The sequence below is a fragment of the Hyperoodon ampullatus genome (genome assembly GCF_949752795.1).
Source record: "Hyperoodon ampullatus genome assembly, chromosome: 2".
NCBI classification, from domain to species: domain Eukaryota; kingdom Metazoa; phylum Chordata; class Mammalia; order Artiodactyla; family Ziphiidae; genus Hyperoodon; species Hyperoodon ampullatus.
The window spans coordinates 10374624-10398299 of NC_136915.1; the positions used below are offsets into that span (position 1 = coordinate 10374624).

Sequence of the window (23676 nt, forward strand, 5' to 3'; positions counted from 1 at the left end):
TGTCCACCGACAGTTTTCTGTCTTCCTCGTAGCAGCTGGAGTGATTCTCTTGTATTTCAGTCGATCACATATTTCTCTGTTAGAACTTTCCGGTAGCTCCCTGTTTTACTCAGAGTAAAGGCCAACGGCCTACCAGTCTCTGCATGAGCTGATCTCATCTCCTGCTCTCCTTTCTCCCCCCGTATGGACCGCCCTCCCACTCGCCCTACGGCCTCTACGACTTCCTGGCCATTCCTTGACCACATCTAAAATGCTCTTGACTCAGAGCTTATGCATTTACTGTTTCCTCTGTCCAGAGGGCTTCCGTCCCCCAGATACTCGCATGACTCATTTTCTTTAGGTCTCTGCTCACCTGTCACCTTGCTAGCGAGTCCACCTGTGCACCATTAACCTCGGGTTGGGCTGGGCTGGATTCCTCCTGGGCATAGAGACTCAGAAGTGACTTCAGGTTTCTCTTTTCTTTCTCTGAGGTACCCCTGAGTCCTCCATAATTTAATCAGCCTTGGAGGAAGTGAGCTCCGAAGTTCCTTTTACATGAAAAATTATGATCGCATGATCTTGGAAAATGTTCTAGCTCTCAATATATAGTTTAGTCAGGAAGGAGGGAGAGAATCATTGCGTTCAAGACAGACCACTAAGAATCTAACCTGGTACTATGTTTAGCAATTTTCTGGTTTCCGTTTGGAATCATGAAAAATTGGAATTCATGACCATAGTGTCTTGAATTTCAGTATCAACTACTCCAACGCAGTTTTAAGCACTACAGTTTCTGTAAACAAAAATGTGTTTCTATGTATATGCGACGACAAAGCACAGAAGGACCTAAGCTCCTTCAGGCGTTTGTTGTTCACGTTGTATCCTCACTGCCCACGGAGCTGCCTGGTACAGAGCAGGTGCTCTCTAAACATTTGCTGAATGAATGAAATGGCATTTTACGCAGTAGAGCTTTATAACCGAGAAAGTAGAGCTGTGTGTTGTTACGACCTCCCTTACACATTTAGGGGATAAGGGAAATAACGTGAATAATGGAAACTGATCACAAGTGGCTGGTGTGTGCCCTGACTTCCGTGCTTCTGCCTCCCTGTGCTTTCCAGGCCCCAGAGACGAAGACGAGAAGCCTTCCGCGTCCGCCCCCGAGCAGACGGCCGTCCTTCAGGAGGCGGTTAGTCAGGATGTGCCTCCGGAGCCCGCCCTCCCGCCCCCTGCCCAGGACCCCCAGGCGGGACCGGCCGCAGAGCTGGACGCGGCGCGTAGCGAGGCGAACGACGCCGAGGAGGAAGAGGAGGAGGAGGGGGAGGAGGGGGAGCTGGACGAGGAGGAGGAGGAGGAGGAGGAGGCGGCTGGCGTGCCAGGCGAGAGCGCCGTGGGAGAGCCGGAGATGCGGTGTGACGAGAGGCCGGAGGATTTATTAGAAGAGCCACAGACTGTTCCGACGGGCGCTCTTGAAGACTCTCCGGACGTAGCACCTGCTCTCAGAATTCCCAAAGCTAAAGAAGAGGCCAACGGTGACGTGTTTGAGACGTTTCTGTTTCCGTGTCAGCATTGCGAGAGGAAGTTCACAACCAAACAAGGGCTGGAGCGGCACATGCACATCCACATATCCACGGTAAACCACGCCTTCAAGTGCAAGTACTGCGGGAAGGCGTTCGGCACGCAGATCAACCGGCGGCGGCACGAGCGGCGCCACGAGGCGGGGCTGAAGCGCAAGCCCAGCCTGACGCTCCGGCCGCCGGAGGCCCCAGCCGATGGCAAGGCGCCCGGGGACGGCGCCCCTGCGAAGGATGACGCGCAGCCTCCCAGTCTCGGGCAAGACTCGCTGGCCTTGAATTCAGAGAAGGCTTCCCCAGACACAGTCAATTCTTCTGTTGTAGAAGAGAACGGAGAAGTTAAAGAGCTTCATCCGTGCCAATACTGTAAAAAGGTTTTCGGAACCCACACTAACATGAGGCGGCATCAGCGCAGGGTCCACGAGCGGCACCTGATCCCTAAGGGGGTGCGGCGGAAAGGGGGTCTCCTCGAAGAGCAGCGGCCCCCGGCAGAGCAGGCCCCGCCTGCCCAGAGCGTCTACGTACCCAGCACCGAGCCAGAGGAGGAAGGGGAGGCAGACGACGTGTACATCATGGATATTTCTAGCAATATCTCTGAAAATTTGAATTACTATATTGATGGTAAAATTCAGACCAGCTGCAGCACCAGTAACTGTGATGTCATTGAGATGGAATCCGGTTCGGCAGACGTGTACGGCATCAACTGTCTGCTCACCCCAGTTACAGTGGAAATAACTCAAAATATAAAGACCACACAGGTCCCTGTAACGGATGATCTTCCTAAAGAGCCTTCCAGCAGCACAAACAGTGAGTCCAAGAGACGGAGGACTGCCAGTCCCCCTGTGTTGCCCAGAATTAAAGCCGAGGCCGAGTCTGATCCCGTAGCACCTTCGTGTTCCCTGAGCCTGCCTCTCAGCATATCAACCACAGAGGCCGTTTCGTTCCACAAAGAGAAAAATGTGTATTTGTCATCAAAGCTCAAACAACTTCTTCAGACCCAGGATAAACTAACTCCTCCCGCAGGGATTTCAGCCACTGAAATACCTAAATTAGGTCCTGTCTGTGTGTCCACGCCTGCGTCGATGCTCCCTGTGACCTCGAGCAGGTTTAAGAGGCGGACCAGCTCTCCCCCCAGCTCCCCACAGCACAGTCCTGCCCTTCGAGACTTTGGGAAGCCGGGCGATGGGAAAGCCATGTGGACTGAGGCAGTTCTGAGTTCCAAAAAGCCCAAATTAGAAAGTCATAGCAACTCACCAGCATGGAGTTTGTCTGGGAGAGATGAGAGAGAAACTGGGAGCCCTCCAGGCTTTGATGAATATAAAGTATCTAAAGAGTGGGCAGCTAGTTCTACTTTTAGCAACGTATGCAACCAACAGCCACTGGATTTGTCCAGTGGTGTAAAACAGAAGGCCGAGGGTACAGGCAAGGCTCCGGTCCAGTGGGAATCTGTGTTAGATCTCAGTGTGCATAAAAAGCCTAGTAGTGACTCTGAAGGCAAGGAATTCAAAGAAAATCATTTGGTGCAGCCAGCCTGCAGTGCTGTAAAGAAAAAGAAGCCAACCACCTGCATGCTACAGAAGGTCCTTCTCAATGAATACAATGGCGTCGACTTACCTGTAGAAAATGCTCCAGATGTGACCAGGAGCCCCAGTCCTTGTAAACCCCTAGATCCCCAGCCGGACCCTGACCTTGGTCCCGACTCTAGCTTACCGGCTCCTCCTGGCGAGTCTCCTCCTTCGTCACCTGCCCTGCAGACATCTTCCCTTTCTTCCGGGCAGCTGCCTCCCCTCTTGACCCCAACCAATCCCTCTTCCCCCCAGCCCTGTCCTCCTGTGTTAACCGTTGCCACCCCACCCCCTCCGCTGCTTCCTACTGTACCTCTTCCGGCCCCCTCTTCCGGGGCATCCCCTCATCCGTGTCCCTCCCCACTCTCGAATGCCACCGCACAGTCCCCACTTCCAATTCTTTCCCCGACGGTGTCTCCCTCGCCATCTCCCATTCCTTCCGTGGAGCCCCTCACGTCTGCTGCTTCACCGGGGCCTCCGACGCTCTCTTCATCTTCCTCCTCCTCTTCTTCGCCTTCATTCTCTTCTTCATCCTCCTCGTCTTCTCCTTCGCCGCCTCCTCTCTCGGCGGTATCGTCTGTGGTTTCCTCGGGGGATAATCTGGAAGCCTCTCTCCCCATGATATCTTTTAAACAGGAGGAATTAGAGAACGAAGGTCTGAGAGCGAGGGAAGAATCCCAGTCGGCCACTGCGCGGGATATCGTTCAGGAGACATTCAACAAAAATTTTGTCTGCAACGTCTGTGAATCACCTTTTCTTTCCATTAAAGATCTAACCAAACATTTATCCATTCATGCTGAGGAATGGCCCTTCAAATGTGAATTTTGTGTGCAGCTCTTTAAGGCTAAAACTGATTTGTCAGAACATCGCTTTTTGCTTCATGGAGTGGGGAATATCTTTGTGTGTTCGGTTTGTAAAAAAGAATTTGCGTTTTTGTGCAATCTGCAGCAGCACCAGCGAGATCTCCACCCCGATAAGGTGTGCACACACCATGAGTTTGAAAGCGGCACCCTGAGGCCCCAGAACTTTACGGATCCCAGCAAGGCCCACGTAGAGCATATGCAGAGTTTGCCAGAAGATCCTTTAGAAACGTCTAAAGAAGAAGAGCTGAACGATTCCTCAGAAGAGCTTTACACGACCATAAAGATAATGGCTTCTGGGATAAAGACGAAAGATCCAGACGTTCGGTTGGGTCTCAATCAACATTACCCAAGCTTTAAACCACCTCCGTTTCAGTACCATCACCGCAACCCCCTGGGCATTGGTGTGACGGCCACAAATTTCACTACACACAACATCCCACAGACGTTCACCACCGCCATTCGCTGCACCAAGTGTGGGAAAGGTGTGGACAACATGCCTGAGCTGCACAAACACATCCTGGCATGTGCCTCCGCCAGCGACAAGAAGAGGTATACCCCGAAGAAAAATCCAGTCCCGCTGAAGCAGACTGTGCAGCCCAAAAACGGTGTGGTGGTTTTGGACAACTCTGGGAAGAACGCCTTCCGACGAATGGGACAGCCCAAAAGACTGAACTTTAGTGTTGAGCTCAGCAAAATGTCCTCGAATAAGCTCAAGTTAAATGCGTTGAAGAAAAAAAACCAGCTTGTCCAGAAAGCCATCCTTCAGAAAAACAAATCTGCAAAGCAGAAAGCCGACCTAAAAAACGCGCCTGAGCCGTCCGCGCACATCTGCCCGTACTGCAACAGAGAGTTCACGTACATCGGGAGCCTGAACAAGCACGCCGCCTTCAGCTGTCCCAAGAAACCTCTTTCTCCTTCCAAAAGAAAAGCTTCCCATTCATCCAAGAAAGGAGGACACCCATCACCTGCAAGTTGTGACAGAAACAACAGCAGCAGCCACCGCAGACGGACAGCGGACACAGAGATCAAAATGCAGAGCATGCAGGCGCCTCTGGGCAAGACCAGAGCTCGCAGCTCGGGCCCTGCACAGGTCCCACCGCCCTCCTCGTCCTTCAGGCCCAAGCAGAATGTTAAATTTGCGGCTTCGGTTAAGTCCAAAAAACCGAGCTCCTCCTTAAGGAACTTAAGCCCGATCCGAATGGCCAAAATGACTCACAACGAGAGCAAGAAGCCCAGAGCTGCGGCCAAGAATCCTGCAGCTCAGCTCTCGGGCAAGACGTCTCGGAGCCTGCACGTGAGGGCACAGAAAAGCAGAGCTGTCTTACAGAGCAGATCGGCCTTGGCCAGTAAGAAGCGGACAGACAGGTTCAGTGTAAAATCTAGAGAACGGAGTGGGGGGCCAATCACCCGAAGCCTGCAGCTGGCAGCTGCTGCCGACCCGAGTGAGAACAGGAGGGAGGACAGCAGCGGCAAGCAGGAGCTGAAGGACTTCAGGTAAGCGAGGCTCCAGGGCCGGAGGAATTCAGAGCTCCAGAGCGAGGGGGGAGGACAGTTGGAAGAAAACACTGTCCTTGCCCAATGGCTTCTCTTCCTTTTTCCTGCACGATTTTGACATAAGCATTTAAAGGAAATAGCTGTTGCTTAAGATGTAGGCCGGTGTGCAGGAGGGTCAGTGCTTTGGCTCTTGTAGAGACGGATACATACAGCTTTTACTTCAGGCGTAGGACTCACAAAGTGGTACAGTTTCGTTAATAGGGCCAGTTATGAATTGGATTTGAAGCCATGAAAAGCTCCCCAAAGCACCCTACTATGAAAAGGTGAAATTCTCTCCAACTTCCTTTATATCTTGGGTGGTGTTCCAGTGTCACTGGTATTATTTCCTGATCATAGCTTACTTCTTATGTTAAGATGGATCACGGAGTTCATTAAAACCACATTACAATCTGGTTTAATATTTCTGTGACCTAAGTGCAGTTCTAGCAGCTGAGACTGCTTTTTACTAATCATGCTTGCTTTTATTGTGTTTTAATTTTGAAAACTTGCCTCTTGGTTAAAATAAATCAAAACACAGCACCCTGTTCCTTTTAAAATGCCACGTGTCCTGCCACTCGCTCCTGTTCTCAGGCATAGGGTGGTCAACAGCCAGATTCCCACGGGCGGGAGGAGGAGAGAGTGCCTGCCGAGGGGCCAGAGCGTGGTTTTTTCAGGTGCGGCTGGGGACGAAGGGCGGGTCACCCCGCTTGTCAGTGCCTTTGTTTCCCCGGCGTGATGCCAGAGCCCATCTTAGCTCAGCTCTGAGGTGGTCCCACTGTTTATCCTGTGTTCTTCCTATATTGAGAACGGTTCTTAGCGACCGGTGAAAACATAGGGCAGGAGTTACGTTTGTTCCATCGACTTCTCAGACTTTCTGAGTTAGTTCAAACGCGAGTGGAGCGCACTCTTGGTATTCCTGTGGTTTCCTGAATAATGCCTACAGGTTCATCTCAGGTGAAATTATTCATCATCAGCTAGAATTTCTGCACAGTATTTTAAAATCCTGTCCTTTCAGAGTGAGCTGCAGGACTCTAGGCTCATGGCTATAACTTCCAGTGTCTCAAAATTCATTGGTGTTTTAAGCAAACAGAATCACAGTTAACTGGGAGGTGACTGCCGTTTGGAAAGGTCACAAGGGCTCAGAGATGCTGTTATCACTGCACGTTCGATGAGGCAGGGTTCTTGGTGCTGGTGCGCCATAAGTCACGGCTGAAGATAGAGAGAAGGATCATTAGCCAAGGGTTGATTGGAATGATTGACTGTAGGAATAAAGGATGAGGTTTTTTTAAAGCTACTTCATAAAAATACTAAATAACCAGTGACGGTAGACCTTACTGACATAACATGTATACGGCGTCTTGGAGCTTAGTTAGTCCTGGTGAAAGTAAACACCTGTTTATCAGCTGTCCAGAGTTCCTGCCTGTAGCAGCTTCACTGTGTACCTCCTTGTACTCAGTCTGTGTTCAGGAAGTTCCACAACAACAGGACGTTCTTGGACTGTCCTTTTCAAGGTTCAAGAACCCAGAACATGCCGTCATTTTCATGGACTGTACTAAGAAACGTTTCCCAGGTGGTTGATGCTTTAGAATGTATATGTGTACTCTCCTTTGTTTCCGATAGTATCTGAAAGAATCACTTATTTTGTACTGGATCTCATTTATACAGTTCAAGGGTAAAGTTGATAAGAAAAAATTAACGTGCTATAAAGGAAAACTCTCTGAGTAAAGTTCACCCAGGGCTTTTGAAGAACCCTTAAGACTGCAAAGGACTGAAGTGCCTAATAAAATTGTGTCTCTATTCTTTGCTCCAGTTAGTTTTAATTGTTTTGCTTTGTTTAAAAGTTAACATTGCTGGAATGAAATTTGGCCTCACAGGAAACAAGGAACAATCAGTTAAGAAGACACGGGTATCATTCTGACTGTAGATGGTAGCAGCAGCTTCCATGACCATAAACTTGGGAAGTATTTTTGGGAATTACAAAATGAGCATTCAGGGGGCATCATATTTTGATCATCCGGGCAGAAGAGTGGGCGATTCTTCAGAGAGCTGTGGTCGCCTTAGTACCTTGTAGTGAATTTGGTATAAAGCCGGGATCCTGGGCGCAGGCCTGGGGATGTGATGGTCCATCGGTGTCAGCCCAGGGCTCTTAGTGGAGGCTTCGTCCTTTTCCACGTTTGTTGTACTACACTGGCAAGGAGTTGTTTTAACTAGTCTTCTTCCCTTTTCAGTCTATTTCTATTTGTAAACTTTATTCAGGGGTGATTTCATAGCACAGGTTGGGAAATACCCACTCTCACTCTGGTTTTCAGTGATTTCGCTGTCCTTGCCCCACTGCATGTTCGAGGACTTACCCCGGACCTGGCAGCACACCCTTTTCCTGTGAGTTTCATCAGAACTGTGATTAAGGGCTGGTCCTCAGCACTCAGACGTTTTACATTCAAATGCCAGTTTAGGATTCCACAGATTTTCAAGTGTACACTTGCAGTCAGCCGAGAGAACGACATGTTTTCCATTCTACACCGAGAGCTCAGCAGAATTTGCCATTTGGTCATTTCCTGTAGCACAAGCCATTGTGCCAATCCCGGTGTGAAAAAGGCGTGTGCTCCAAATCCTTTTCTTAGGACAAAGCCGCAGAGACATACCACCGACTAGATTCTCCTGTTACAGCTCTTAATCCAGCGAACGCTGTTGTCGGGCTCACCCTCCGCGGGTCGGGTTGGAGCCCACCTGTGGCTTGTCGGTGGGACTGCATTTAGAGCTGGTGCCGAGGGCTCATTTCCACGGAGTGTAAGACAGAAAGATAAGGAAAGAGGTACATTTTCTACTCCCTTCCTTCTTACCCATCTTTGATCTTTGTAAATCCCAAGGCATTTTTTACATTCTTCAGTGCTGCTTTTAGAGCAGCTTTTCTCGTTGTTGTTGTTTAATACTGTGTTCCCATTGCAGCCAGTTAAGGACACGTAAATAAGTGATGGAGAAGCAGAACGAAATTCCAGACCAAGCTTTTCCATTTACCGTGAAATAGGCTAAAAAAACAAAATGGTGCTGATTTCTCCCATACCATCTCCGCCACATCACTCCAAGGAGACTGTCTGTGTCCCTCCCAGCGTGTCTCTTTTGCGTGGGACACCCACGTTCCCACACACCTTCTGAGTCATCCTGTTGCTGTCTTAACATTTGTCCCGTGGTCTTCCCACCTTTTCTTTAGCGTGGTCAGTTCATATAAGGTTGTGTTATGTTGTCATTTATCTTCAGTTTTCTTATTTTCTAGGAACTTCCAGTAGAAAAGCCCCCCAAACAAAACAAACCTTAATTGACTAAATAAAGATAATGCATGCTCAACTTAGGATAAGCACTACGGCAAAGGATACGAAATCTACCAAGCTTGCAAGACCAGTTGAAGCTGACTCAGAAACCCTAACACACAGCTGATTTGCCAGCGGGCTTCTTGTTGCCCTGGTTAGAGTTAGAGTCAGGCATCTGCTTCTTCGCTGGCGCCCAACACACGTGCTGGGCTCACAGGTGATTGAGATGCACAGAGGAGGGCGCTATAGCACGGGCTAGCTGACCTGGCTCCTCGTCACGGGACTGGTAACTCAGACCTGAGCGTGGCCCTGGCTTTTGGCACAGAGCAGAGAAGGGAATGAGTTGAACCTAATCTTGCAAAGCAAGTTCTCTGTTTTATCAGTAGTTTGTTGTAGATTTCAGGGATGACGGATTCTCATGCACTCGTTTTATAATGTTTTGGTCACACCAGCTCTTGATGCCTTTCAGAGGCATTTAGCTTCTTTCTCAGCCTGTTTTTTTTTTGTTGCTGTTGTTGTTTGTTTGTTGTTTTTTATCACAAGCCGATTGCCAGCATAATGGAGAGGAAACCAGATTGGATATGGACTCTTTTTTATGCCTCTTCCAGTGTCATGTTTATATATCCAAATGGACATTATCCTCTCAGATTATTATCTGGCACTAATTTATAACTGTTGTATTATCGGAGACGGTAGCAATATATCAGTGCCCAGGATACATCACAGGCCTGTATAGATGTATGTCTACACCTAAGTGTAAATGAATTCACTTATCAGGTTTTACGCATCGGTCTCTAATAGAGATTTAAAAAACCCAACGAATTGGCCTATTTCTGAGTATACAAGTATCATTTCTCCATGCATTATTATATGCCTTCCCTCTAATGAATGACGGAGTTGGTGGAAAATGGCTAAGTTTTATTCGTGTTGTTTTTTTTGTTGTTGTTGTTCTCAACTTTAAAAGTAATCTACCTCTTAAAATTTGTAGTTAATACTTGTTTGGTGAATTTGTGCCACTTTAACCCTTTCACTATCATTCCCATTTTGTTACATTTCTGTTATGGGGACTTTATGTTGAAATATTGTATAAAGCATTTGTAGCAGTTTAAAAATAAAATATTTAAAATTATTTAAATTGTTTTGGACGCTTCAATTGTACTATATGTGATTTACATTTTACATTTTGTTTGAGTTGTTAATCTGGAGAGTGTTCTTGTATTGAAGTTCGCTGTTAGTAATTTTATTGTTTCTTGTTGGAGAGTGATATAAAAGACTATTCTAATGAAAACATTAAAATTTACAAATTGACATTCAAAAGGGGTTGTCCGTTGATTTTAACCAACGTAGCCTTGAGAGAGAGAGAGAGAGAGAGAGGTTAATTATAGACAGACAAGTTAAGAGTGGTGGTTGCTATTTTTCCCCTTCCAGCATGACATAAATCATTTGAGCTTGTCAGATGTACAGAAAGTTTTCTTATGCTGTTGCTAGCAAGCACTTACTGACGGGGGAATTCAAATGATGCATTTTATATCATTGTAACCAATAAAAAACTTTCTAAAAGCTGTGGAAGGACTGTATTTTGTACATCATTGGGAGCAGTTAAGGGGGAAAATGAAGGTGCACGTGGGCGGGGTGCTCACAGGCTGCATCTCTAAAGTGCAGTTGTCGAGCCCCACGGCCGACCTCTTCCCACTTGTTTCTGTTTGGCATTGATTGAATATTTGTGAATTCACATCATTTCCATACCACCTAGAGAGTAGACGTGCCATTGGACGGTGGTGCTAAGAAGTGTGTGGAGAACTTTCTTTGGTAAGAGTGAAATAATTTCCTGTATGGGGTGTCAGTTTCCTCTGTGCTTGCGAACAGTTCGCTCTAGTCTGGAGGTTTTTATATTTATGGATCCCCCGAAGAATGAAACAAAGAAGTTGTAACGTTTGTATTAGGTTGATAATGGAATTGCTGTTTGTTTGTTTGTTTGTGTTTTTAAAGATTAAAAATGGCTGAAACAAGCAGTTTCATAAAGTCCTACATGGGAACACTTGTCCTCCTTTTTTTCCTCCGCCTGTGTCCTTCCTGCTCAGGGAACGGTGGTGAAGCTGAAGGTGCCGTCAGCCTCCCTCTGTGAGATGTTCGCACTTGTGGCTTACGGATTCCTACCTTAGGAAACCCCAGAAGGGTTGTGGGCAGGTGTATGGGAGGAAGAGGCGGAGGTACGGAGCGGCTTTCAGCGTTAGCTGTGTCAACGTTCTAGAAACTGAGCGCTGAGCACGCACAGCACCCGGCGAGGAGCCAGACGCTGCGAGCTGGAAAGGGCGCTGCTCTGGGAACAGGGACACCTGTCCCTCCAGGGCTCTAACAAGCTCCTCCTCCGTCCCTGCCTCGGTGGCTTAGCCTCGGGCAGGTATTTTGCCTCAACGTTGTTAGTTCCTGGTCTGCCCAAAGTGGGGAGTGGACAAGGTGGTCCCGAGTTTTCCTTCTAGCCGGAAGCCTTCTTCCCAGGCTGTGGACGCTGACATTTCCTCGGGTCTGAAAGAGCAGGGTGAGGTCTGTTGTGTCACCCGTTCTTACAGCAGGGCCTGGATGTGGCAGCACCCACATGCTCAGTTGAGGAGTCCCCAAGCAGGTGGTCAGCTCCCTCTCGACAAGAATGAGCTGCCCCAGTTTGGTTGCTTTACGCTTCACAGAGTTAAACATTTTGAAAAATTTAAAAAGCTGATAACTAAAGCCTTGTGTCCCTGCAGCTAATATTTTGAAAGATCTGTCAGTGTCCCTAGGCTGGCTATTTTAATTTGGATGTTACAGGTACTTTCTAGCAAAATGTTTCACAAAATCACATTAATTTATCGAGCACCTACTGAGGTAATTAGGTTACCTCAGTGGACCAAAATCCCAGGCTTTGTGAAGCTTATATTTGCGTGGTGCCTTTTTTTTTTTTTTTTAAACACTTCATATCCAAAACCTCCCTCACTTTGTCACAGTTCTCCCAAGTCTGGGTGGTCAAGAAGATGCTTCTACCTTAATATTTGAGGGCAGATATCTAGATAACTGCTGACTTTTAATGCTTACGTTAAAGCGACTCTTCTAAAATTATATCTAAATGCATTCGATATTTTATTTCTGTCGATTTTGATTTGATATCAGGCCTCATTTTGAATCGATTGGCTTATATCCTTTACAGGTGGGTGAGGAAAAGGGTAACTCGGATATAAAGGCCACGTTTAAAGTAGTCCAAAAACCAGGCCGATGGTTAAGGAAAACGGTTTGCCATTTCTGTCATTTTTTTGGACACCTAAAGTATCCCCACGCCCACCCCAGGTAATTTCATTGCACACTGAAGAACTTCAGAATTGAATGTGGGATAAATCCTAACGAATGTGTGTAGCTCTTAATTGCTGAAGTACTTGAGTGTTCTCATTTGAGCCTCAAGTGCCTCGACATTTACAGTCACCCTGCTGTAGCATTAAAAGAAAGAAAAAGATCCAGATTGGTGGGAAGGATGACATCCATATTACCACTGAAATTCTTTGCAGACTAAAATATCAAAAAAAAAAAAGTTGAGAGGAACAGAACTTGAGGTTTGCGTGGGTGTGATGTAGGGAAAACGTGGAGCTGCTCATTGGCCGATCCCTTCAGTCAGATGCCTGGAGTCCTGTTTGGTACCGGCCAAGGGCCCGCCTGGATCCCCGCTCCACCCGGCCCAGGCCACACCGGGCCCTTCGGTTCTCCCACTGCCCTCCCTCGTGCTGTTCCTCTCCGAGAGGTGTTGAAACGATCTGTTAAGCTCTGGGGTGAACCTGACATAGCCATCGGGTGCTTTCTGTGTGCGAGGTACTGTACAAAGCGTTTTTCAAACTTGACGACAACCCCCTGAGGCTGGTATCATTTACAGATGGGGAAACAGACCCCGGGGGAAATGAGTTTTGTTCAGAGGTCACACAGTTCTCGAGTGGAAGGCTGGGATTTGAACTGCCTCCAAGCTGTACCATCCTATCGATCATTTTTGTAGTTTCTTTTTTGAAAGCTTCATTTCCTCTCGATGTAGGATACAGGCCTTGATATCTTCTCTAGTGAGGGCTTTCCCGGCATTGATGAACAAGTAGAATCATCCCTTCTCGGTAAGGCTCCTTCCTGGTGCAGCAGGACTGTTGATTAGTATGGAGCTGCCTGGGCTGGGAACATTCACATCTAGTTCACTCTTCTAACTGTGGGACATGCTTCTACCTCCATCATAGACCTTTCAGGTTCAGCTGGCTTAGTAGATCAGTCTGATTAGTCAACAAAACTCGGTTTCATAGAAATCAAGCACATGATAATAATATGCTTTGATTCTGGAAGTGTTGGTCACCAGGTCCTCAGATGCGACTTAAGAACCTTGACCTGTTGGGCCAAAACCAAAGTCTGTCAGGGCCTGCCCTGCCACCTGAGCACATAGTCCATTGTGTGCAGAATGGAAGGTTAAGTTTCTGCCAAAAGTTGTTACTTTTAAAGTATAGGATTAGAGCCCGGAGGGTGCGTGTAGGTTTTATTTACTTTCTGGATGAAGAATAAGAATTGGAAAAACCATCGTGATGCTGCGTTAAATTATTAGCCGTTGCAAAAGTTACATTCAGTCGTGAGCCATTAAAAGGGGCTTGGATACACTTATTAGAGTAAACTTGCCGAACCATTGGGGTGATAGGATTTGTATGAGCTTCTGTTTTCTGCCTCACTTGGACCAGCTGGATTCCTTTTCCACTGTCTCTTATAGAAAGCGAGCTGAAATTCAGGTGGGTGGTTCAGAGAACATAAGCCTTTAATGGAAGAAGTTTGTGCCCAAGTGTGCCTTCCCGTGTCCAGCTTATAATCCACAGCAGGAAGCCAGACAACGGACAGTTTTGAAAATTCCTTGATAGGCGCTCCCCGAGTTACTCAGTGGGGTGTTACTTCAGTCATGACAGAAAGCTACAGGCAGATTTTAAAGGATCGGTTTATGTCCTGAATCAGAACGTATTTAAGCTGAGAACATTTCCATATCAGTGTTTAGATAGGAGCCTACTGCATAATACGGAGTTCTGCTTGGATAACTGCTGAGTCTTAGCATGAAATCTGGATATAGATTTTAAGTAGAAAACATTTTTTTAAAGACCTACAATTTGTTTCACAGGTAAGTTAATAATAGAAGGGGATTTAGGCCTTAGGATACAATTGTGGCAGTTTTAATTTTTTAAGTTAAAGTAGAATTTCAATTTAAAATTGCATTTGTTTTAGTATTTAATACTTGCCAAAAATACAACATTTTAATACTCTCTATTGGAATGAAGTTATTTAAAACTCATATGGATTTAATTTTCCTTGCAGTAACATTCTCTTCTCACTTGCTTTTTATAATCACATCCAATCCTTGCCAACCCCAGCTCGAGTTTAGGCACATTTTCAGATGGCTTCTATTTCCAAGCTATTATTGGACCTGTGAATTCAGGCACATTCTCCTGTAGTGATTCAGTCGGTCAGCCATTCAGAAAACATCTTTAATGATCAGTCTGGATCATGAAGGTGTTGGTCTGTAGGCCTGATGGACTCTGTCCTGTGTACGAGGGTGTTCAGAGGACCTCGGGGTATATGTAGCTGGCCACCACGGAGGAGCTGAGGGTGCTCCTGGCTGTTCCTACCCGCCGGGCACTAACTCTTCGGAAGCTCTCCCACCACTTGAGGGAGAGCAGTTGTCCCTATGTACAGACAAATTGACCGAGTCTGAGAGAGGCCACGGCACCTGCATTATGTCCCACAGCTGTAAATAGGGACCCCAAACCCTGCCATCTGACTCCAGACCCATGCTCTTTGCTGCCATGTGAAACAGCCTAATTCACCGTGCCCTTGGGTTTGACGTAGTTACTGTGTCCCCCAAGTGATCAGTGCTGATGTCATCACCCACAACGGGGTTCTGCCGTAGAGAGGTTGGGTAGCATACTGGGAATAAACACAGGCCTTGAACTCGTAGCCACCTGAGTTTTTTTTTTGTTTTTTGTTTTTTCTTTTTTGGCGGTACGCGGGCCTCTCACTGTTGTGGCTTCTCCCGTTGCGGAGCACAGGCTCTGGCCGCGCAGGCCCAGCAGCCATGGCTCATGGGCCCAGCCGCTCCGCAGCACGTGGGATCTTCCCGGACCGGGGCACGAACCCGTGTCCCCTGCATTGGCAGGCGGACTCTCAACCACTGCGCCACCAGGGAAGCCTGCCAGCTGAGTTTTAATTCCCTGGGTTCCGTTTGTCACTGAGGTGGGGCACGCTGCTGGCTGAGCCCCAGGCTTCTGGTTATGTGAGCGGTCAGGCTAGAGGAGGTCTCGTGTGTTCCCAGTGAGGACTCAGGAGCTGATGACTGTGGCGGCGGTGGTGGTGGTGACGATCAGTGACCACTGTCTAGTGACTGGGGCTCGAGTTTCACAGCGATAGTGCCGGGGAGGCCCTGCTGAGGAAACCGACAGGGTGTGGTAACCGTCCCCGGTGGAAAGAGCCAGAGCATGGACGGTGATGATTGCTGAGGAACTTCTGGAAGAGGCTGCAGAAGAAACTGCTCATGTGTTCAGAGGCCCAGAGGAAAAAAAAAAGATTCCTTCATGGAAAATGACAAACCTCAGTTTATGTTAGTTTCAGAGAATGGTGGTTACTGTCTTTGGGGAGAATAGAGCTCTTTTCAGAATTTTAGAAACAGTCCCAAAGGCTTCCAGGATGGTCTTAGCCCTCTGTCTGGGCCCAGGCAAAGTGAATGAGCCTGGGGCACCTGAGGGTGCCTGGCCTCCTGGGAGCCCCTCAGGGTTTTGCTGTGACTTCAGGCACTGATTGGCCCTCCACCCGGAGCCGCTGAGCGCCTGTCTGTCCCGACCATCCGATCTGAAGGGCTGACGTTGGTGCCTCTGCATCTCCTCACTCTGCTCTCCTGTTCTTGGAGGGACTCCACGCATCCGTACGTTCTGTTCTCGACTTGTTAGGGAGGTTTATTAAATGTCCCCCCTCCTAGAATGAAAGTTCTCCCTGGGCAGGAACTTCGTTTTGTTCCCTGCTGCATTTCCAGCATCTCCCACGGTGCCTGCCACGTAGTAGCCGCTCAATAAATGACTTGCTGAATAAAATATTTGAATCCTGGCTTTACCACTTACTAGCTTTGTAATGTGGGGCAAGTTACTTAACCTTTCTGAGCCACGGCTTTCCTTTCTGTAAATGACAATAACAATCTATCTGACCAGGAAGGACGGTTGTGAAGACTGCAGATATGCCTGTCCTAGTATGTGCTGCTGTTACTATTGAGAGGCGTCCCCTTGAGTCTCAGTGTGAATCTGATTGAGTTACGTCTGCTGCTCAGAGCTGACTTTTGCCACGTATGAGATTTCGTGTTCACACAGATCACAGCAGCCGGAACCTTCCTTCATCATCTCTTGCCTCCGCCCAGAGAGGAGGAGCTCGAGCATCCCCAAGTCCTGGTTCTACTGCCAGTGACCCCAGGGCCCTTTGCTGTATTTCAGCTAGGCCTGTGCTGTTCATATGCCGACCATAGCGCTCCCTTTCTCCCATCAGGTGAGAATGAGCCGTAAAACAGGAAATCATTTTTCAAATCACAACAAGAAAAAGAGATGATTAATTCTTATTCTGCCGTCTTTCCATATAACTTTATTCCTCTTGGTTTTGAATTTCAAAGTCAAAATATAAATTTTTAAAGCTAGGTTCAGAAGAAGATACTTCCTTAGCTCTATGAAACCATGACCACTTAAACAAGGGACCCTGGTTCATTGAAATAATATAAGAATGGTCACGGATGTTTTAAAACTCTTACTAGCCACTGTTTTCAGGGCTTTACGCATACTGCCCCATTTAATCATTGCAACAGCCCTATGAAATAAAATACTTATGTTCTCCCATTTTACAGATGGGGAAAGTGCAGCACAGAAGTTAAAGAATTTGCTTGAGGTCATAGCTAGTAAAAGGGGAGCCCAGAAATGAGTCCAGCAGTCTGGCTCCATTTCTGAATTGGGAGTCTCTACTGCCCCTCACCCACAGATCTGGGAGTGAGTTCACGCCTGGTTCACCACCTGTAAGAAGCGGGGAGAGGTGGCCTGTTAGTACGTAGTTGCCCGGGGAAGCCCCAGCTAGTCCGAAGGAATCAAAATGTATGCTGGAGGTGAACACAGGTCTTGGTCCTTCCTGGTCGAGTCCAATTTGTAAGTTCTTGGGGGACCACACGGAATGGTTTCAGCCAGGCCAGTGTGCTCACGTACCAGCTTTGTTAGGAGGGAGCAGATCCAGGAACTGACTCATCCAGAGCATTAAACCTTGTTCCCTGGTGTGAACTTTTTTGTTCTTTTTTTTTTTTTCTGTTTTCATAGCAGTCTTTCCAAGCCATGGTTGGCAAGTCGGTTTCCATGTGTGCAAGGGGAGCAGCTGCCTGAGGGTTCTGTGAGCTGGATTCTCAGACGGGGTCCCCTTCGGGGATACAGGCCGGGCCGAGTGCCCGGTGTCCGCCTTGGACGCAGGAAGGGCAATGGCTCTGTTGCACAGGCGTTTGCTGTCTGAGGTCTAACGTATCTGCTACTTCCGTGGCTTTTAAAAAGTACACGGGACATAATTTCACCTTTCCTGGAAGGCTCAAGGTGATCGTCAATTCATACTTCGTTGTGGCAAAGTGACACCGTCGGAGTTCAGACATACAGGATCCAGAAGCTTGAGATGTGGCTTAAGTATTTTTGGAGAAGGATGTACTTCTCACCATCTCCTTTTCCATCTATTATTTATGGATACTGTCTGTACTCCCTGGCAGCCTTCTGATAGGCTTCTGATAATTGTCTGTGAGCTAGGAAGCCAGGGAGGGGTCCTATTGAAGTGATACATAAGTAAAGAAACGCTAGGGCCTGAGAGCACCCAGGGACCTCCCTTGTAAGCAAAGTGCACTGCAGAGAGGGGCGAGTTCAGTGTGACACACATGTATAGACTGCTCGCTTTTAAGCTCCCAAAGCAAATGTTCTACATGTGGAGAGAATAAAAGGAAAGTTTGGGTGATGATGCACACAGTTACTTCCTCAGCAAAGGTTTGTTGCCCGGGGGAGCACCTTAATTCTGAAACAGAATAGTCTGCCTCGCTTTCCCCGATACCTCTGTCCTGTAATCTGTATTTGGGACAAATATTTTATTTGGTGCTAGGTGCTCAATAGTGGTTAAATCTGTAAGGATACGCCTGGAGGTTGGTTCCATTCCAGTACTTGCCTCCCAGGCTGCGGGACCTGTTCGTGGATTGGATTTTCCTCTTTCATTCACATGTCCCTCCAGAAGTTTTTTAGAATTTCTCTTACAGCCAATGCATAGCTTATAGGTGTTTTATCCTTCTATCTTCTTCATTCACGTTTAGGCTCCTTTGAATGAATTTTACGAGTGAGTCTGGTGAGAAGAAGTCTATGTCAACTTTGTCTTCATGCCGGAGCCAACGCTTTTGATGCACCTAAATAAACTGGTGTCAGATACTATAATTGACATGTAGACTCCGATACGTTTTTATGTCCTTAAAACTAAAAAATTACAGATAGAGCCCATTGGTGCCAGGCAGCAGCAGGTGTTGTATTAAGGTGATGTCCTGAATCATGTTGGACAGGTGCTTAGAGGGGAGAGTAGTTTGCTGGTCTAGTAGGTATTGTTAATTTCAGGCTGAGGAAGTACATTTCCTGTCTGTGTTCCCAGGTGTGTGAAGGGACCCTAGTTTGGATCCTCTCACCAGGATGTTAGTGGACCACCTGCATCAAAAAACCACCTGGGAGCCTTCTTAAGAATTTCAGACCTACTAAACCATCACCTCTGGGAGTGGGTCTTTGAAATCTTCATTTTTTATTAGCTTCTCCAGTGTGTCTTACCCAGACTTCAGAGTTCCCTTATGGTTCTTATAAAGGGGGGAGAAAAATGACATGGCGTCACCACATACCATCATTTTTATTTGCTTCCGGTCTTCATTTTAAATTGTTTTCCTTTGCTTATTAACAATCTCTTTCATATATTCATAACATTTTTCAATTCTCAATACACTTCGCTTGTATATAAACACGCTGTGACAGATGAGCCAGGGTCGCTCAAGAGTTTGGGTCACTTCTGAGTGCCAGAGCCAAGGTGGACTTGAGGATTCCCTGCCTTGTCCATTGTTGCTCTTTGTGTATCTTTTTGAGGGGAATATAGGACCTTAGGTCATTCACCAGGACAAGCCTGGTTATCGCACAGTGCCCTGTTGGTGTACGTTCACTCTACCCTGGCACCTACTGCAGCACCCAGCACACAGTAGGTACTTAGTATCTGTGGAATAAAAAGAAAGGAAGAAACCTCCAGGAATGATGGAGCCAAAGCCACCACTCCACTTCAGTGACCTCTGATCTGACCCCACCTTATGACTTTAGGGCTTAAAATGTGTATTTGGGGAGCAATTAACTGTTAGCAGCTGAATAGAGAGCATCACTTGGATAAGTAAATGATCAATTAAAATCAGGTTGAAAGAAAACACTCAGTTATTTGGTGGATAGTGAATTACAACTGGTCTTAAAGGGTTGCTGCCTGGGGGCACGGTCCTCAAGGTTAAGAATGTGTAGTGAAAGCCCATCAATAAACCGACAGAGACCAGAAGGGAATTGTGCGTTACAGCTCGTTAACCAAAGGTATTGGTGAAATTATATCTCCGCACCTCCCGCCCCCCGCCCCGGTCTACACCGGTGCACACACAGCCTGTCTGCGATTATAACCGAGCATCCTGAACTTCGTGAGGTAGGACAATCCAAATACTCCTTCACATTTTTAAATCCTTTCCCCCAGTTTTTGGCTCTGAAAATAGAGTCATCCTCCCTCTGTCTCCAGCTTTACTTCCTAACATCTACTAAGGAGTCCTCTCTCGTAGAGCCTCCCAAATACATGGCCGTGGATGGCTTCCCTTCCGTGTTTTCTTATTTTTGCTCAGAATGAGGAACGCCTCCCTCTTAGAGCCTTAAACGCTGATCGATTTCACGATGCCACACGCACTTGACTGGGCTGTGCCGAACAAGGCTGTTGCCCAAACTGGACTCATGGCGCATCTCACTCACCTGGGCGGTTTTCTCCATCACGCCCAGGAGTCAGAGCTGCTGCGTAATGGGATCCAGCCGACGGAGTCAAAGGGCCGCATGCAAGCATTAGACGAAGGAAACACAGAGGTCTCCCATTTACACATTCACCCAACCATCAAGTCCGCGTGTTCACCATGGCCTAAGGAGTAATTGGCGTGAGAGCATTTTGCAGAGGACAGGGCCTGGGAGGGTGGGGTGGTACCAGAAATCTTTCTGAACTGTTGTTAGAATACCAACTGTGGATAAAATGAAATACAGTCGAGGTTCAGTTGATTTTCGTTTAACCAACCTGCCGTGTTCATGGATGTCCCTCACTCCCCCAGTGACACAGGGAATACCCGTGCCCTTTGGTGCCCTGCAGTAAAGTTAAATGCAGCCAAAAGTCAGTTGTATTTGTTCCCAGACCTGTTTAATAATGTTTAATAACACTATTAGCGTAACCATGTTTATAATAAACATAATAACAAATATGCCAGTATTTATTATTGTACGTGTATGAGTTAATTAAATATCCAAACGGATGAAATGTGAGCAGAGTTGTTTATGAAAAACAAGTTGAATGCGTAGAAAGGCTCATAGTAATTTGCTTAAAAACTGCTGTCCAGTTAGGTGAGGGTGAGAAACAATGAAAAATTCACCTAAAGACATAGAAACATTTTGCACTTACATCGCTCTTAAAAATGTCTTAAGTTCTTGCCCCACTTGAAACAATAAGTGGGAAACAATAACTAGATGATGCCTTCTGGGTGTGATGTAGTCAAGAAGGACTGTAGATCTTGACCCTTCCTCCATTCATTTATTCATCCATACACTCAACGTGGGACCAGCGCCTGCTGTCACGTGCCAGGCACTGTACCGGGAGGATGTAGCAGTGAGCAAAACCGACACAATTCCCCACCCTCATGGGACTCACGTCCTAGTGGGGGGAGACTGACAGTGAACAAGCAAGTAACTCTAGAATGTCAGATGGTGAACGCTGTGGAGAGAAGTAACACGGGGAAGGAGGAGTAGAGACTACGAACGTGAAAATGGGGGCTACCATGTAAATGTAGCCTGACTGTAAAGGGACTATATATATAGAGAGAGAGAGAGAGATGGGGGTGGTGGGGGAGGGAGAGGGGAAAGCAACCCTGTGGACACAGGGGATGAAAACACTTAGAGGGAATGTCAAGTGCAAAGGTCCTGAGGTGGACGCATCCGTGGTGTGCTCAGGGGAGCCAGGCCGGGGAGAGGACTAGGAGATGAGGTCGGGGAGGTAACAAGGGGCCAATTTATATTGGCTCTTGCAGCCCTTGGGAAGACTTTGCTTTTATCCTGAGTGAGTGCGATTCATTGCAGGGTTTTGAGGGGCGGAATAATATGGTATGACTTGGCCTTTTAAAAGACTCACTCTGGCTGATGTGTTAAGAGTAGGCTGAACGGGCCCAAGAATAGAAATACAGACTAGGAGGTGAACACAGTAACCCAGGTGAGAAATGATGGTAGTTGGACTGGAGTGTAGCAGTGGGGTTGGTGAGTAGCAGTGGAATTCTGGGTGTCTTTTGAGGATAGAGCCGCAAGATTTGCTGAGGATTGGATGAAAGAGAGAAATCAAGGATGGTGACATGTTTCTGCCTCCTCACCCAGGTGGATGGAGTTGCCATTCAGTGATGAGGTGATGGAGCCAGTTTGTGGGGTGCGTGTGTGCTGGAAACTCAGTTTGGGGGTGTGTGAAATTTGAGCTGCCATTAGACACTCGTGGGGAGGGCAGTTGAATACACAGGTTTAAGTTTCAGTGGAAGGGACCCAGGTGGAAATGTAAACGTGGGAGTCCTCAGGGTGCACATAACACTGAAAACCATGAGGTGGCCTCCCTAAGGGAGTGGGTACAGCTAAAGAGAAGGAGCCCAAGAACTGAGGCTGGGGGAGCTCTAGTGTGAGAGGCTGGAGAGATTCAGAAGAGCCTTGGCAGTGTCCTGGGCTGAGGTGTGAATGGCTCAGCTGTGACATCGGATGGAGGGGACCTTCGTGGGCTGAAGGCTCCTCCCCTGGACTTGAGTAGGCACTCTGTGTTTTGCACTTCTAAGTAGCTTTCCTCTTCACCATCATAGAATGTTCTGGGGCCTGCAGCACTGCTGGAAATGGCCCCTTTGACTTATCCAGGTAGACACACCACAATCATCCCCGACTTTGCTTCCACTCCTCCAGGTGGTGGGCTGTTTCCACCTGAAAAACCATCTGCAGCAAGCCAAGGAGACCCCATGAAAATGCAAGGCTGGTCCTCAGCTGTTCACAAACTCTCAGACCAGCTTCCTGTAACAAGTAAGAGACCCCATGTAACCAGATCTGTTGTTCACGATTCAGAAAAAGGCCTGAGGAAGACTTGATGAACTCTTACCCCAGTCCTGTTCCCATTTACAAACTCCCCAAATCCCCTTGTGTATAACTTGCCTTGAGACTCAGGCACAACAAAGAGGGCGGGAGAGATTTGTGGGTGAGGGTAGGTGGTAACAATGCCCTCTCCATCCCCGAGGAGTGGCCTTCAGAGACAGAAATGACCCCTTCTAGAAATCCTGTCTCTTTTCTTTCTGGGGTTAAAGTAAGTTACACGTTCTGTGCTTTCTTTTCCTTCTCGTCCCTCCCACCCCCAAATGAAGTAAAGCAAAGGACAACATGGTAAAGTGAAGCCAATCCCAAAATGTGTTCCATGTGTTCCACAGAACACGAACACACACACACACACACACACACACACACTGTTTACACCGTGTTTCTGCGGTCAAGTCCCTTGTTCTGAGCTCTGGTAGCCTGTTTTTCTTCCTTCCTGCTAATCACACTTTGTAATTTTGTATTTATTTATGTATTACGCAAGTAACTACCTTCCCCTTCTAGAACACACGCCCCAATGTTCTAGAGACCAGATCTGTTTGCTTTACTGCTCTATCCCCAGTGCCTAGCAGGGGGTCGGGTGTATAACAGGTGCTTGATGGATCAGTACTGATAATCACGGGAATGCCCGGTCTTGTTTAGCACGTGGACCAGAAGGCTGACTCACCTTAATAGGCCGGAGGACCCCTCTCCCTGTCGGCACATGACGCCACATGTACGTGTGCAGAGTTGGAAATCTGGCTCCCAAAGAGAATGCTAAATCAGATTCAGGACACATTGCTTCATACGGCTGATCTTAGAACTTTTCTGTCCAAAAAGACTAAATTAAAAAAACAAAAACTTCTGGGTGCTTAACGGGCACCCCCTGAGGCTCAGCAGAGCCCACGCCATCCCCTTGCGGAATTGTCATTGTGCCTTCAGAGGTCACGTCTGCTCGGCACTCCACTGTGCCCCACGGTACCTGGCACAGAGCAGTTGGTCAGTACACAGTTATCAGATAAATGGGGTAAATGACAGCCTGTGTCCTCTTCTTGGGAATTTACACCGCCTGTGGGCACATGAAACTCTCAGAAATCCTGCAGAGACATGTCTCACTGCATGAGCCCGTGCTCTGGAGTAAATCAATGGCTCTGGCTTCCATCCTCCTTCTGCTGCTTGCCAGCTGTGTGTTGTTGCGCAAGCCGCTGAACCTCTCTGTGCCTTTGTTGCTCACGTGTCAACTGCAGCAGTACCCATCTCATAGAGGTCTTGTGGGGACTCCATTTTTTATTCCGTGTCAGGCGGTGGGCACCGTGCTCCACATGTAGTCAGCACGGAAACGCTAGCTGCTGTGATGTGCACGGTAGTGAGGACGACCCATGCAACATCTGGGCAAACCTTCCACCAAACCTGGCTTGGGAAGTGTT

The 23676-nt window shown here is 47.6% G+C and overlaps 1 protein-coding gene across 2 annotated transcripts in view; it reads left to right on the forward strand.

The window, feature by feature from the left end:
- PRDM2 (PR/SET domain 2) overlaps positions 1–23676 on the forward strand; it is a gene marked incomplete at its 3' end in the record, with an annotated part of 80494 nt that overhangs the window by 46658 nt on the left and 10160 nt on the right. The window contains exon 5 of one of the 2 annotated variants that reach the window (XM_079697945.1): positions 1095–5469. In XM_079697945.1, coding sequence (XP_079554071.1) covers positions 1095–5469 — 4375 coding nt within the window. Of the gene's footprint in view, positions 1–1094; positions 5474–23676 lie in introns of those variants that run through there. The other variant, XM_079697946.1, reaches the window with a different exon arrangement.